The 17,298-nt window shown below is 37.0% G+C and overlaps 1 protein-coding gene across 2 annotated transcripts in view; it reads right to left on the bottom strand.

The window, feature by feature from the left end:
- LOC132133531 (protein Wnt-7b-like) overlaps positions 1-15,828 on the bottom strand; it is a 38,546-nt gene extending 22,718 nt beyond the window's left edge. Inside the window, exons 1-2 of one of the 2 annotated variants that reach the window (XM_059546395.1) lie at positions 15,650-15,828; positions 2,862-3,088 (exon numbers count right to left, since the gene is read on the bottom strand). In XM_059546395.1, the coding sequence (XP_059402378.1) occupies positions 2,862-3,088; positions 15,650-15,720 (298 nt within the window). In that variant the 5' untranslated portion in view covers positions 15,721-15,828. Of the gene's footprint in view, positions 1-2,861; positions 3,089-13,266; positions 13,662-15,649 lie in introns of those variants that run through there. The other variant, XM_059546394.1, reaches the window with a different exon arrangement.
- Positions 15,829-17,298: the final 1,470 nt, after the last annotated feature.

The raw sequence follows: 17,298 nt of genomic DNA, 5'->3' as shown, positions 1-17,298 counted from the left end.
CAGATATTCCCGGAACAGACTTCATCCTCAGACCCAGCTTCTAAAGAGCAAAGGTTTTAATGTCAAGACCACACAAAATCCATATCGATAGCAAAAACACAGCCAAGAGCACAGTCAACATCAAGGTAGCCATCAAAAGAGTTTTTCCTCTTCATTTTTGGCCGAATTATTCCTTTGATGGCAACACAAAAGGGCAATTCACAGGCTTCACGTACAGAAGAACATAGGAATGAGTCAGTGACGGTCTCAGATCTGTGTGTATCTGCGTTTATGCCGGTTTTTGGCGACTTCTGCAGTTACTTCAATGTCTGCCACCATTACCAAAGTGACAGATTCACTTATCGTCAACTATAATGAAATAGAGCCAGATGTGAATAACGTACTAGCATTTCAAAAACTTATGTTAGTTGAGAGATGATGAACAGTCTTAAAAAACACAAGATTTTTGCAGCACTTGAGCTTTGAGCTTTCTGTGCAAGGTTTTGCTGTATGGCTCTTGAGGATTAAAAAAAGTCAGAACAGTATATCGGAGAAAAACAGTGTAAAAAAAAAAAAAGAGTGATAAAAATAAGATTAAATTGAATAATTAAATTGATTAAATAAAATAAAAAACACTGAAATAATAATACATTCTTAACGTATATTCTTAATAAAGTAAATTGTTTACAAACAAAAAAGAATTATAATAATTTATTTTATTATATATAATAAAATAAATAAAAATATATATTTTTAAAAAGTTTAAATGAACGGATTGCCATAAAATAAAAAAGGCTAATAAATAAATAAAATAGATATAATAATAAAATAAAATAAAAATAAGGAAAATAAATCAGTTCAGGACAAACAACATAATTCATAATTTAACATTTTTGCTTTAGACAACAGGACGCAAAATCCAATAAAAGTAGTTTATAAATGAGTAAAAATGAGAATTCCATCCGTCCGTATTTTAGAGGAGAGTAAACAAAGTTCAAAGATTCACCACAGGAGTGTCAAATATCAAAGTGATGCCTATAGTGCGGCAGAAGTGATGGGAGTTTACAGAGCGTTTGACCGCAGTTTAACAGCGACAAAACACTTCTAAATGAGGAGAAATATATAAATGACAGTGTGAAAGAGCTAAGCACCCTGCAACCCACTCAGGAATGCCTCTTCACACAAAAGCCATGAAAATGTAAATGCTTGGCCAGTTGTAGCTCATTTATAGACTGTATAAATACGAGAGAGAGAGAGAGAGAGAGAGAGAGAGAGAGCACATTGCATTGTGAGATAAAGCTCTCTTTGCTAGCCTGTGCATGCACAGATTTCAGTAAAACAGCACATTATGCATACTATATATACTATAGATACTGCAGAAATAGTTAGTGCAGTAAGTAAGCTGATAGCATCTTTTTTTACCTGGTGTGTGCGCACTATATCACTATATTAATAATCACACCAACACAAACATGCTTTCGCAAGCCTTTGAGGGTCGAGTGTGTGCATGTACAGCGTGGTGTGTGTAACCAGGGTTTGCCCGCAGCACAAAGACTACCTTCTTTCATAACACCACATTTGGTCGTTTCTGAAAAGAGTTCGGAGCTTTTGTCACAGTAAATGGCTGGATCCCGTGTAATCAAAGCAGCATTTATATACGCTCATTATTTTAGCTTTGTTCGTGCAGAACTGAAGTCACAAAACACTCTTGCATCATTGCTACAGGCTTCCCAAAACACCTGAACAACAACCACACAGACCTCAATTAAATGAAAACACTCTTTTCAGCACAGCAGTAGACTTTTAGCTGAACATATTCACCCCCAAATCAAAGAAAATAAAGCCTGTTTTTAAGACTTTAAGATTAAAGATTATTGAGATTTTCTTATTTTTTACAGTTCTCCACAATTAAGCACATTTTGCTTTATTTAATTGCTAAATTTGCTTAAAACTGGAATGTATTTCATAATTATTTAATATTAAAAATGTCAATGTCTTTTCCTACACACTACTGTAATAATTAAAAAAAGGATACATTATTTTAATTGTTAGTTATTTGTCCTATAGATTTTTATTTATACTGATTAAAGATTCATTGTATTAAATGTTTTACTAAAATAAAAAATATAAAAATTGGATTTAAATGTGTAAATAAAAATTTAATATATAAAATGATACTTACACATTTTAATAAAATTTTGAATTTTAATTTTTAGTAATACATTTAGTAATACATGGTCATTTATTGGTATTTATAAAATAACAATATTAATATTACAATTAACTAACAATCAAATTAACACTAAAATTAACTGACAAAATGTGCAATTAATTTGTTACAGTATTTACTGATCTTTGTTAACATTAGCTGATAAAACACAACTTTTTATTCTTAGTTCACATCGGCTCAGATCTATAATGTTATAAGATGCAATACTAAATGTTGAAATTAACCAAAATATTATTATATTGCACAAAACATTATACATGAATAGTATTATTAACATTATTAGTATATTGCAGATCACAATTTAGTTTTATATGAATAATAATAATAAAAAAAAGTATTATGGTTATTAAAATACAAAAGAGAAAAGAGAAAACATCTGGACATAATAATGAGAATTTGATGATAAAATAAAAAATAAAAAATGCAAAAGATCTTAATGGTCGAAAAAAAAAATTAATTTAATATTTATTGTTTTTCCTCTTGATTTTAGATGAATTACCCTGACATATATTGACAGATTCACAGAACTGCACTGAGATGAATGGCGATGCTTAAGCACATTTGCATGAGTTTCAATCAAGAACCCAGTGGTAATATTTTCTACATCCAGATCTTGTTCCACACAGCGGCCGAAAACAAACCAAACACTGACCTACTCGCAGCTCCTGTCCGAAGACGGTGCGTTCACCGAGCGCCGAGCAGTTCCAGCGGCCGAATCTGAACTGATACTGGCATTCGTTGATGCCCAGCTGTGCCCCCTCTCCGATCACGATGATGGCGTCCGGCCGGCTCTGGCAGATGGCTCGCTGGCGGGGTGCGAGACCCGGGATCTTATTGCAGATGATGTTTGCACCAAGGGCCACCACAGAGGAAAGAGCCCTGTGGGACAGAAGAGACAGACACTAAAGACTGGATGAACATTAGTGAGATACTTGCATCACAGTGTACAGCGGTGGATGGTTTATGACCTTAAACACGCACTTAAGTGATGTTTGTACTGTCATTACTCTTAACAATAACACCTTCTCTTTAATATCTCATAAGCATTAAATGAAATGGGTGAATATTTCCACCTGTCAAATTAAAACTGTGATTCATCCACAGTAGGAGGAAAAACAGAAATTAATGATCTGACCAATACAGAGGATAGCATATATAAGAATTGAAACAGAACAACAGAATAGAACAGAACGAGAATATAAAAAAACATAGCTGAAAAGTAATGCATAAAAAGAATAAAACTGAATAGACCAGAACAGCATAACTGAACATGACACAGAATAAAAGTGAGTAGAACAAAACTAATAAAAACAGAACCGAATTAAAAAGTAGTAATGATAATAGAATAGAATAGAAATAAGACATAAATGTAGAGCCAAATTGAAAAAAAGTAGAAAATAAAATTATAAACATAACTGAATGCTAATGAATCAAATAGAATAGAAATGTATAAACCAGAACACAGCATAACTCAACATGATACAGAATAAACAGAATAAATCACTGTTACACAACAATAAAGGATGCATATCACTCTGTTCCACGAGCAGCTTTGGGACGTTCTGATCACCTTCTGGTTCATCTTATACCGACCTACAGGCAGAAACTAAAATCAGCTAAACCTGTATTAAGGACTGTAAAAAGATGGACTAATGAAGCAGAGCAGGATTTACAATCTTGTTTTGACCTCACTGATTGGAGTGTTTTTGAAGCTGCTACCACCGATCTGGACGAACTCACAGAGACCGTAACATCATATATCAGTTTCTGTGAGGATATGTGTATTCCTACCAAGACTCAACTAAATTACAACAATGACAAACCGTGGTTCACTGCAAAACTCAGACAGCTCCGTCAGGCCAAAGAAGATGCTTACGTGAAGGGGGACAATGTCTTGTATAAACAGGCTAAATACACACTGGAAAAGGGGATCAGAGTGGCAAAGAGGAATTATTCTGAAAAAATAAGGACTCAGTTCACTTCGAACGACTCAGCATCAGTGTGGAAAAGTCTAAAGAAGATCACCAATTACAAGACACCACCCCCCAGCACTGTGGAAAATCAACGACTGGCAGACGATCTGAACGAGTTTTACTGCAGGTTTGAAAGAACACCCATCACCTGCCCTGAACACCTCTCCACACAACCGTTCACACCAATAACAACTCCTGCAACCAACCCTGAATGCCTCTCCAAACAACTGTTCACACCACTCACAACTCCTGCAAACCGCCCTGAACACCTCTCCAATCAAGCACTCTCACCATTCACACCTCCTGCATCCCCCCTCTCCCCCACACCTGCAATACAGATCAGCGAGGATGCGGTGCGCCAGGTCTTCAGGAAGCAGAAAAGGAAAAAAGCACCAGGCCCAGATTGTGTTACACCAGCCTGTCTGAAATCCTGTGCTGACCAGCTGGCCCCCATCTTCACAAAGATCTTCAACAGATCGCTGGAGCTGTGCGAAGTCCCTTCATGCTTCAAACGCTCCACCATCATCCCCATCCCAAAGAAACACAAAATTACAGGACTAAATGACTACAGGCCTGTGGCTTTAACATCCGTAGTCATGAAGTCATTTGAAAAACTGGTGCTGGCCCACCTGAAGGACATCACTGGACCCTTGCTGGATCCTCTTCAGTTTGCCTACAGAGCAAACAGGTCTGTGGACGATGCAGTAAACATCGGACTGCATTATGTTCTGCAACACCTAGACAGACCGGGGACCTATGTGAGGATCCTGTTTGTGGACTTCAGCTCTGCCTTCAACACGATCATCCCAAACCTCCTCCTGCCCAAACTAACTCAGCTCTCCGTGCCCACCTCCGTCTGTCAGTGGATCAACAGCTTCCTGACAGACAGGCAGCAGCTAGTGAGGCTGGGAAAATACACATCCAGCACCCGTACAATCAGCACCGGAGCTCCCCAGGGCTGTGTTCTCTCCCCACTGCTCTTCTCCCTGTACACTAATGACTGCACATCTAAGGACCCCTCTGTCAAGCTCCTGAAGTTTGCAGACGACACCACACTCATCGGCCTCATTCAGGACGGTGATGAGTCTGCTTACAGGCAGGAGGTTAAAGAGCTGGCTGTCTGGTGCACTCTCAACAACCTGGAGCTGAACACGCTCAAAACAGTGGAGATGACTGTGGACTTCAGGAGAAACCCCCCTGCACTCCCCCCACTCACCATCATGAACAGCACTGTGACTGCAGTGGAGTCATTCAGGTTCCTGGGCACCACTATCTCTCAGGACCTGAAGTGGGACATTCACATTGACTCCATTGTGAAAAAGGCCCAGCAGAGGTTGTACTTCCTTCGCCAGCTGAGGAAGTTTATCCTGCCACAGGAGCTGCTGAAACAGTTCTACTCCACCATCATCGAATCCATCCTCTGCACTTCAGTAACTGTCTGGTTCAGCTCAGCTTCTAAATCGGACCTCAGAAGACTACAGAGGGTAGTCCGGACTGCTGAGCGAATTATCGGTTTAACTCTCCCTTCTATTCAAGAACTGTACTTATCCAGAGTGAGCAAAAGGGCTGTTAAAATCCCTCTGGACCCCTCACATCCAGCACACTCCCTCTTTGAACTGTTGCCATCTGGTCGACGCTACAGAGCACTGAGCACCAGAACGACCAGACACAGGAACAGTTTCTTCCCTCAGGCAATCCATCTTATGAACAGCTGATACACACTGAACACACTGAACACACTACACTTTATATTTATATACACATACACTTAATTTATCTAACACACATACTTAGTATACACTTAAATTTTGCACATAATATACATGTACATACATAACTGCATTTTTGGAATATACCTGCCTACAATTGTCAATTTATATATTGTCATTTCTTATCTACTTATTTGTATTTTTTGTATTTTTATATTCTTTTATTATGTGTTTTATGTTATGTCGCTGTCATTCTGTTGTACTGCGGAGCTTCTGTCACGAAAACAAATTCCTCGTATGTGTAAACATACCTGGCAATAAAGCTCATTCTGATTCTGATTCTGATAAAGAGGAGTAGAATAGAAATTAACAAAACAGAATTTAACATAAGTAAATATGCCAACACATGCATGTGATAAAATAGAATACAATAGAATGTACCAAGCATAAAAAGGCAAAAACAAACATAAAAGAAAAACATGACTGAACAGGAAAAAATAAAATAGAATAGAACATAAAAGATCAAAAAGGCACTCATAAACGTCATAGAATAAAAAGTGAGCAGAATAGAACTGGACAAAATGACAGAATAGACCAGGGCATACTATAACTACAGAGCGGAAACTAGTAGAGTAGGAAAGAAAAACATAACTGAACAAAAATAAATAAAATTGAAAAGAATAGGATTGACCATAAATGAACATATCAAAACAGAATACAAACTGAACAACACAAAATAGAACTGAACTGAAGTGAATGGGCCAACTCATAACTGTAATATGGAATAGAATAGAATAGAATAGAAATAAGACATAAATGTAGAGCCAAATTGAAAAAAGTAGAAAATAAAATTATAAACATAACTGAATGCTAATGAATCAAATAGAATAGAAATGAATAAACCAGAACACAGCATAACTCAACATGATAAAGGGGAGAAGAACTGAAATGAACAAAACTGAATTTTATGTAAGTAAATATGCCAACACATGCATGTGATAAAATAGAACACAATAGAATGTACCAAGCATAAAAAAGGCAAAAACAAACATAAATGAAAACATGACTGAACAAACTGAACACAAAATAGAACTGAACTGAAGTGAATTGGCCAACTCATAACTGTAATATGGAATAGAATAGAACAGAATAGAATAGTCAAATGTAGAGCAGAAGGGAAACAACTGAATAGGAAAGAAAAACATAGCTAAATGTAAATTAATAAAATAGAATAGAATTAAATAGACCAAAACAGAATTACTGAAAATGACATATAAAATAAAAGTGAGTAAAATATAATGAACAAAACAAAACAGAACTGAACAGAAGTGAATAGGCCAACAAAATAAAACTTTACTATAAAATGAAATCAACAGGATAGAATATAATAGAGCAGAACAGAACAAAAACAAATAGAAAAAGAAAAACACAACTGAATGTAAAATATTACAATAGTATAGAACTGAACGGACCATAACAGCATAGCTAAGAAAATATAGAATAAAAGTGACCAGGAATATAATTTAACAAAATAGAATAGAATTTAACAAAAGTGAATAGATTAACACAGCTGTAATACAGAATAGAATAAAACAAGACACATCTGTAAAGCAGAATAGGATAAAAAGTTCAAAACTGAACAGAATAGAATTGAACAGGCCATTGTGTCACTGTAAAGTGGAAATAAAACAGTACACCACCACTGAACATGATATAGCAGAATAGAACATAATAGAATAAAGTCAAATAGGACAGCACCACTGAACATGATATAGCAGAATAGAACATAATAGAATAAAGTAAAATAGGACAGGACCACTGAACATGATACAGCAGAATAGAACGTAATAGAATAAAGTAAAATAGGACAGCACCACTGAACATGATACAGCAGAATAGAATGTAATAGAATAAAGTAAAATAGGACAGCACCAATGAACATGACATAGCAATAGAATAAAGTAAAATAGGACAGCACCACTGAACATGATATAGCAGAATAGAACATAATAGAATAAAGTAAAATAGGACAGGACCACTGAACATGATACAGCAGAATAGAACGTAATAGAATAAAGTAAAATAGGACAGCACCACTGAACATGATACAGCAGAATAGAATGTAATAGAATAAAGTAAAATAGGACAGCACCAATGAACATGACATAGCAATAGAATAAAGTAAAATAGGACAGCACCAATGAACATGATATAGCAATAGAATAAATTAAAATAGGACAGCACCACTGAACATGATATAGCAGAATAGAACGTAATAGAATAAAGTAAAATAGGACAGCACCACTGAACATAATATAGCAAAATAGAATAAAATAAAATAGGACAGCACCAATGAACATGACTGAACAGAATAAAACAGAACAGAATAGAAAACAAGAGTGCAAAATACACGACAAGACAGAACAATGTGTTACTGGTTATAAAGATCATATTTTTCATGCCTCTTTTTTGATTCAACTCATATTTTCATGCAACTGTGACCACACAAAGTGGGTCATGTTCCAAACGCACACATCTCTGTCATCACACGACTTCTCGTGTTGATACAGCCCTCAACAGAACTCTTAATATGCACACTGAGTATTTTCAGTGCTCTGTGTTTACACAAACCCGCGCGGCTAAACAAGCGGGCTTCTATGTTTACGAGCATTGAACCAGTTCAGATATGTGCCTTTCAAACATGTCAGAGATGAGGACTGTAAAGATGCATGCCAACTTTGAAGAGTGACGTTACCGGCTGCCGAGGACTGCACAGCAAGCAGGGCGAGTTACAACAAGCAATGCATGTGTCAGCAAAAACTGGCACGCACAAAAGTGTCACTGCTGGGAGAATAGCTGCGACTTGTGGATTCCCCGTCAACGGCATGAACAAAAGACGAGAATGTTCATTGGAAATCAGATACGGCTGGTTTGCTTCTTTTCTGGTTGTGTTTCCATGTCCACAAAGGCTTAAGAATTACTCTTAAATACAAAACCACATGTAGGATGCAGTCAAGGGACCCCTCTCTCGCTCTGTGTTTAAGAAACATCTCCTGTTTCTGCATATAATGGAGACGCGAGAAGCTAAAAGTGTATGTTTATTTAAACCCTTCAGCGAACACAAACTAACACTCGACCACACGTTAACATAGCAGCGCAATGAAGCATCTCCAAAGCCATCCAAACCAGTGTGTTTGGGCATTAGGTGAGCCGCTATGAGGACTGTGAGGTTTGCTGCCAAATCCAAAGATCTGCTCCAAACCTAGTGCACTTCCTAACTAGAGAGCATCATAGGCACCTTTAAAAAGATTCTAGAAACAGCATCCTATGCATGATTGATAATCCGAGAATACAATGCAAAGTGAGATAAATATTGATTGCAAGTATGCTTATTTATAGAAATGCATTTCTAGGATGCATTAAAAGGATCAAAGGTGACAGTAAAGACATTTATAATGTTACAAAAGATTTCTCAAGAAAAAGCTTTTGAACTTTCTATTCATCAAAGAATCCTGGAAAAATTGTATGTCGTGGTTCCGCAAAAATATAACGCAGCACATAAAAATCTGAAAAGCAGCAAATCAGTATATTAAAATGATTTCTGAAGATTCATGTGACATTGAAGATGATGCTGAAATTTCAGATTTGATCACAGAAATAAATTAAATTTTAAATGATATCACAGGTGTAAACTAAATTATAATTATTTTTTACTATTTTTACTGTACTTTTTGATTAAATAAATCCATCCTTGGTAAGCAGCAGAAACTTCTATTAAAAACCTGATCTCAATCTTTTGTTATTAAATATCAAAATGTATCACTAAAAATGGTTCAACCACATAACAAGCTACAAAACATCATAGCAACTGCATAGCAACACCCTGGCAACCACAAAACGTGTTACAAAACATTCAAAACACCTCAACATTATGACAAGTTTTCCTTGGCAAATAAATAAATGTAAAATATATATAATATGCGCATATATAATCTGTGTGTGTGTGTGTGTGTTGTATGATGATTCTACAGGGTTTTTCAAAACTAATCGCATGATATAGTCACCACATAGTTTCTTCATAGTTTTTTCCCATACTGTAGCTTCATAAATCAGATTGTGTGGATTGTGGGAAACAAATGACACACTCCACCCTCTTTTCTTTCATTTATTTGGCTTTCATTTAAAACCTCTTATCATGGCAGTCCTGCTCATCCACAGTTATGAAGTACTGCCCGACGTGAATATTATTGGATCCTTCAGAGCGGGTTATTGTGATGTAAAACGCAAAGCAGTGAGCCTCAGGAATATGAGGTGACCGCTGAGACTCAATTCTCCTAAACATCAATACGAGAGCGTTTTCACTTTAATCTCACGTTTCTCAGATATATCAAAGAATCAAAGGGTCTGAAAAATCTGAGATTTTAATATGTCTCATCAAAACTCTTCTGAAAACACATTCTCACATTAACTTTATAGCTTCGTACCATACAGTTTGTCAACTACTGACTCATTTTGTGACTCAAATTGACAAAGATAATTAAAGACAATCAATAGTAAAAGATCCACATCAACCTAAGGTTGTTTTAAAACACAAACTGTGACCAGCTAGTGTCATGTTTAAAGGCTACTTAACTAGTCTTCAAGTTTACAGGTAGCACAGAATATGTGCTTTATCCTTCATCAAGTTTCCCATCTGAAAATAACCATGTTTTTACCAACTGACCCTACATTTAAATTGCCCCGAGTGTAATTGTGGTCCATATAAAATATGACTAAATAAATCTGTTCTGTCTCATGAGGAAGATTTCATCCACGAGTAGGATTTCCTGGTAAATGAGGAATAAATAATCCACAGGATGAGTAAATGCACTCTAGTTTTAAACACAAGATAATAAATGTTCCCTGTGCGCTTGGCTCCAGCTATCACCCAGTCCATTCTGCTTCAAACAAATCCTGCTAAAACAAACTCGAAGCTACCAACATGGACCAAGTGGAACCGGAAAACTCTCAAACCTCAGACTGTACATTTCTAAGCATTCAGAAGAGGGCAAATGTGACTTTCATTGGCCTATTTATATGTCTAAAAGTACAGTTTATTAAGACTATGTCTCTAATATAATAGCAAAGCATGTTTCATACTAATGTGACTTTTCTCAAAATAAGTTGTTTTATCATCTGGGATTAAATAGTCATGCTTGGTGTTTTAATGCATGAAAACACATTGCGATAACAGAAGCTAATGTTTTATTATTTTACATTTTATTTTAAGTAATACATGTAGAATTGGAGGGGACCAAATGTAAAAGTTTGAGAAGTTTTTTTTTTTTAAATTGGAACTCTATAATAATAATAACCAATGCCTAAAGTGTTAAAAACAAATGTTTCCTTATAAAACTAAAAAAAAATAAAACTTAATAAAATATTCACGTGAAGTAGATTCATCCTGTGACTGATTCCCGGTTTCCTCTTACTTCCTAAAAAACTCAAACATTCCCATAAACGTTAGTTAGTAGAAGAGCACCAACTACGTGATTCCTTTTTAACCTCGTTTTAAAATCCATTAATTCCACAAAATGTATCAAATTTGCAATGTGCAGAATAAATTTTAGACATCTGTGATGTGCAAAATGCTTTCCCCACTGAAACGCCAGCAAAACCCCACATCTATTTAGAAAATTGAGTTTGGGGTCACCAGCTGCTAAATTAGGACCTTGGTCTGGAGGTCATTTGACAAAGAGACGGAATTATTAGGGGGAAAAAAATTACAGACCAGCTTGGAGACCAAATGCAGGTCGGGGCAAGTTGTCACATGCAGTTTATTCCATTTCAATTAATTTCAATCTATGTAGGCCTGATGCACGTATGTTAACTTCTATATTCTTGTGGTTTCATTGTTTACACTATGCTGAAAAGTCCTAAAATGGCCTGTTATAGGAACAGATTGTCCCATACATTGTGACAACTTGCCCCGCTATAGGGATCAATGTGCATTAACCGAACTGTACCTTTTTCCCCCCTTGAGCAATAACAGTGGTGATGTTCAATTGCTTTAGGCTTTGTGTCTGCATAGAAATTAAAATTAAATGAGAAATATTCAGTGTGACAACTAGCCCCACTGTGCCCTACTTCATTACTATTATTGTAATTCAATGCATTTTCATGCAAAACATCTTTAAGTCGGTGTTTAGCGCAGGTGAAGGTTGAACCAAGGAAACGTCTGTCTATTAAACCAAAGTAACTTCTAATTGAACACACACTTTATTTATGGATCTTACTGAGCTTCTCTGTCACTCAGTGGCCACATTAAATTCTCTTCCATTCAGCTTCAACACTAAACATTTACCAGCCTGAACCAGATTTGTACTTTAATACACTCTTCTACACTGTAACAAGTGGAAATATTCAAGTGTTTTTATATTACAGAGGTATTGCTATCTATCCTGACCCTAAAAATGATTAAGATGATTCAGCCATATTAAATAATCAGAATAAAACCACCATGTTTCATGGTCACCTGACAAAACATTCTTTAGATTGTAAGATCATGGACTTCCCTTCAAGTTTCAGATTTACATGAGAATAAGAAAAACAAAATCTAACACGTTATATTAAACTCAATCTTGCATTCTAACACAAGTTCCAAAGTTTAACACCATTAACATGGAATCATACATTAAGCTTCTCTAAATCAAATATTACAGTAGCCACTGTATTTACTCAGTGCATCACAGGTTCATTCAGAAAAACCAGTCCAGGTGCAGAAATCTCCTTGGATCAATGCTAAAGGTTAATGTTTTATCAATCCATCCTCTGCAAAAGGAGATCTGGGAATGATGTAGTGATGCAAATGAAATCTATCTTATATTTGAGCTCCTTCTTTGCCTAGATTCGAGCTCTGCTCACTTCATACATCCATCAACCAAATTAGTACAAAAAAAGAACAATTATAATAAATAAAAGCCAGCAATTCTAAAGGATTCTAGCCTGAATTTTCCTTAAACATAAAAACAAAAACTAGATCTTTTAAAATGTAATTCCCAACAGACCAGAGAGAATGCACATCAAAAACTCCAGTATTCCATCAGAAATCATAAATGCATTCATCAAGTGGGATCTTAAATTAGTTTCATATTAGAATAGGAATCCTGTACATGTTCCTTTGGGATATTGTGAAGGACGTGGGATGTTTTTCAAACATGCACGTGTTAGGTGTCCTTCCATCACCTGTCCTAATAGATTTCAAAACAAGCATTGGTTTTGTAAAGCGATTCATATAAAGGCGCACTGAAGCCATCGTGAAAGAGAAATCCAGAAATCATCTAGAGTTGCCCCGCACGAGCATGAATTCAACAGATTTCGAGGTTTGTAAACTTACAGGTAGCTCCCGCTGGTGAGGATGAGGAAGATCTGCGGGTAATAGACAGACAGCAGCACACTGCGCGAGGAGAAGAGGATCATGGTGACATACGGGCGCTTTTCTGGCGGGCTGAGAGCGAGAATGAGACGCGCGTCCGTGATGATGATGATCGCGAGCGGAGCTTCTTTCAGGCTGCGCGTAACTCCCAGGCGCGTGCGTGCGCGAAGGAGACGCGCTGTGTCATCGCGCGCTTCGTTCAGTCGGAGCGGGCTGATGGGTTTTGGGGCGATTTGGGGATGGAAACAGAAGCGGCTCTCTACTCTCCGGAGACTCCGGGCTGCCATTGGGCAGAGGACGGCACCATCACACCACCATCCGCCCACTTTTAGAAAAAGGGGCCACTCTGACAGCGCGCGCCCTGCCCGCTGGAGAGGCTACCGGGTGTCACAGAAGTCCCATGCATATGCATTCCACTGAAAACATCCATTTGGTTTACTTTGAATCAGCGTGTGTCAGTACAGCCACTTCTTGCTCTACTTTATAAAGGTATTTTCTGCATTCGTCCGGCGCAGACTTGTATTTTAGCGCCAAAAACGTAATTTAAAAGACTTTCAAAACATAGCATTATGTTACTGGGATATGCAAACCAATAATAATGTAATAAACAATGATAATGACAAACAATGCCCAATAATGATCCTGATTTTACTGGTCACTCGATCTTCTTAAAACGATGTTAAATGCCTTAACTTGTTGAATGCAAAATCTGTGTATTTTCACGTAGCGTTAAATAGACGCTTGCGAGATGCATAGGCTACAGAAATTGCGTTGCACGAGTCTCCATAGCAACATCAGATGCTGAGCATCTTCTCTTAGAATCTTTGAATCCATTAATTCTCATTAATTCTCTCATTTTCACTTTATTCACATATGCACTATATATTACAGATTGTATTAACAGCAGTACCTCTTTGGTAACTACTAACAGTCCGTCTCAATCCGCTTTTTTTTTTTTTTTTTTTTTGCATTAAGGATTTTTTTAGGAGATAAAACATGATGTCGCTGGTCCAAGTGTTAACCCATCAATCTATAGTCCAGGTTTATTAATGCACTGAGTGAATGCAGTGCTTGTACGTGCATGTGCTGTGTGCATCACAGTGAAAGAGAGTAAAGGGGTATACACATCTAGAGCCTCAGGGGTGACAAAACAGGTTTGACCTGACGAGACCCCACATTATCTAGAGATCTCATAGCATGCTTTCAGTCATATGAGGTCTTGTGAGCCACCTTACTGTATGTCTGCTAAAGATTGCACGATAAATCTGAGAGCTGTCACATAATGACAAATGTGCTTCCAAAAATGAGGGAAAAAAAGTGACCAATGAGGTGGTTTTCTATTTTATAAGTTGCTCTAAGCTGTTTAATCTCCTGTTTCAGATAAATAACAGCGGAATGAATGGATTTCCACTTCAAAAGGTGGATAAACTATTATCTGTTTGTGCATGTGAATGCGATATCCTAATTCCATTTTGCATTGCCGAGAGTATAATTTCTCAAGTGGCAGTGCACATGCACTGAATAAAAACAAATAAATGAGAGCAAAGAGTTAAATATAACAAGTAAATCACGAATAGACTAGATGACAGGCGACCCTCTCTTGGAACACGAACAAATCCCTCAAGAATTCAGGTGAGGTCTTGCAAAACTGCAGGGCGAAGGAATGTGGAAATACAACTCTGCATGCTGTTATTACTGAGAGAACAGAGAGCTGAAAGCAAGAGAAAACCACAGCATGGATCTTCCTTTAAACTAGTTAGCTAAGAAAAGCATGGACCAAATTCAGTGATTCATAGCTGTAAAGACCTTAAACTCCAACTTGAGCAGGTGTACAGTTCTGAATATCACTTTCAGTACACACTGCTCAATTGCATGCATTTATAATCATAGTAATTGCAATGCATGTCTTTGAGATTAAAAAGTGCCCCAACCTAAGCTCAGTACAAATGCGATAAAAAAAGCAATTTTATTCAACAAATGTGGCATTTCAATGATGATGTATCTTTTAATTTCTGATGTATCTTTTATTATGTCATGCTAATCAGACACATATATGGATATTTGCACTCTTAAAAACACCGTAGGAGCATTTAATAAGAACTAGTGAAGGCAGAACTTTGATTAAAATGGTAAAATTATCTAAAATGCACATCCATTTATATAAACTCTAACTTTAAATCTTGATGTTTAGAAAAAATGCAGCTCTAGGAAAGTGCTATTTTATTATTTTATAATGGTTTTAACTATATTAACACAATATGGAAATGACTTTATGTGTCAGCTACCCAAGCGTAAACATCCAATGCTTTGTGTATAAAGCACATACAGTAGATCCTCCACTTACCCGAGTCGAGAATAAATGATGCCGAAACACAGGAGCACGTTAAAGATCCACAAGCGTAGGGGTCTGACCATGGTGTCCAATCAGTGCAGAAGTGCAGCTCACATCGGCCACTCCGTTCCACCTGCACAGGTAAACACGCTCTTTCTGTCTCTCCGACGTGTCTTTCTGATTCCCTGTAGAGTTAGAAACCTGAGAGCCATAGTCAGGGCTCAGCTCACCCTCTGGGATGCTTAGCCGTCTCGTTCTCGGGTCTGAAAGCGAGACTGAGGCTTACACACGCTGCGTTTTCATGCAGGAGCGAGTCGAATGTTTTCAGGTGAACCTGCCGTGCGCTTCGAGGTCCTCCTCTTCTCTCTCGCCGATGGTTTTATGTTTCAGGCTCACTTGACTTGCCACTGCTGCTGCTGCTGGTTTGTTAAATTCTTTCCATTTCTCCGCAGGTGAAAGTCTAGGGCAGGTAACTCAAGCCTTTATCCACGCCCCTTCAGCTTTACTCTCACAGATGAGAGCATTTTACACTATGAAGCACGTGCTTTGGCTGCACGGACTGCAAATGAAAGGCATCGAGGCTCAACCCTCCCTTTTCATAATGAAATTGGCTGCAAGTCCATTGCACAATCATGCAACTAAGTGATTGTTCCATGCATACATGCTCATAGCTGATATTGCATGAACTGGGCTACAGGAGGAGGGACATTAGAGAGTCTCTTGCATAAGTACTGTCTGCATGATTCTGTACCTTTTTTACATAAAAAAAAAAAAACAGGGGGTTCAAAACAATACATTAAGCAATGCATTTGATTCTGTGGTTTGTTTACTAACAGATTTGCATGCAATGTGCCACCATAAAAACATGCTATTTGGATGCAGACATTATTTTTAGCAATGCAGTACACGTTCAGAAGTTTATAAGGGGGTCCAAACAATATAAAAAGCAATGCAATTGAATCGGTTTTTGCTTTACTTACAGATTAGGATGCAATGCATCAACATAAAAACATGTTTTGTGGGTTTTAACGTCTTATTTAGCAATGCATTACATAATAAAAAAAATGGTTTTGAGTCCAAACAAAATATTAAGTAATGCATGTGAATCTGTGGTTGGTTTATAATAGATAAGAATGCAATGTACCACCATAAAAGCATGTTTTGTGGGTGAAATCATTGTATTCAGCAATGCATAACATATTCAGAATTGTTTTGTGTGTGTGTGTGTGTGTGTGTGTGTGTGTGTGTGTGTGTGTGTGTGTGTGTGTGTGTGTGTGTGTGTAGAACAATATATTGAAGCAATCCATTTTAATCAGTGGTTGGATAACTAACAGATTTGCATGCCATCTTTTTTGTGGATGCAAACAATAAATGTACAGATGCATTTGAAACAGTGCTTGGTTATTAGGATGCACTTCCATAAGACGTTTAATATCTCAATAATTTCTATTTCAGATTAAATGGGAAGCTTCAAAATAGATCTCATTAATGTTCCTAAAATCAAGAAGTCTTCAAAACACAACATGAACCCGAACATGTTTCATCAAATTTGGCAGAAACACAATTATTTGAGCTATATTATCTGCATAGACTTTATAGCTCTCTATGACAGTAACTGACTATTTTTATATCCTCTAAGAAAGTTCATGAGAAAAATCATC

This window comes from Carassius carassius, chromosome 50 (genome assembly GCF_963082965.1).
Source record: "Carassius carassius chromosome 50, fCarCar2.1, whole genome shotgun sequence".
Classification (NCBI taxonomy): Eukaryota; Metazoa; Chordata; class Actinopteri; order Cypriniformes; family Cyprinidae; genus Carassius; species Carassius carassius.
This window is presented reverse-complemented; position numbering and strand designations above follow the sequence as displayed.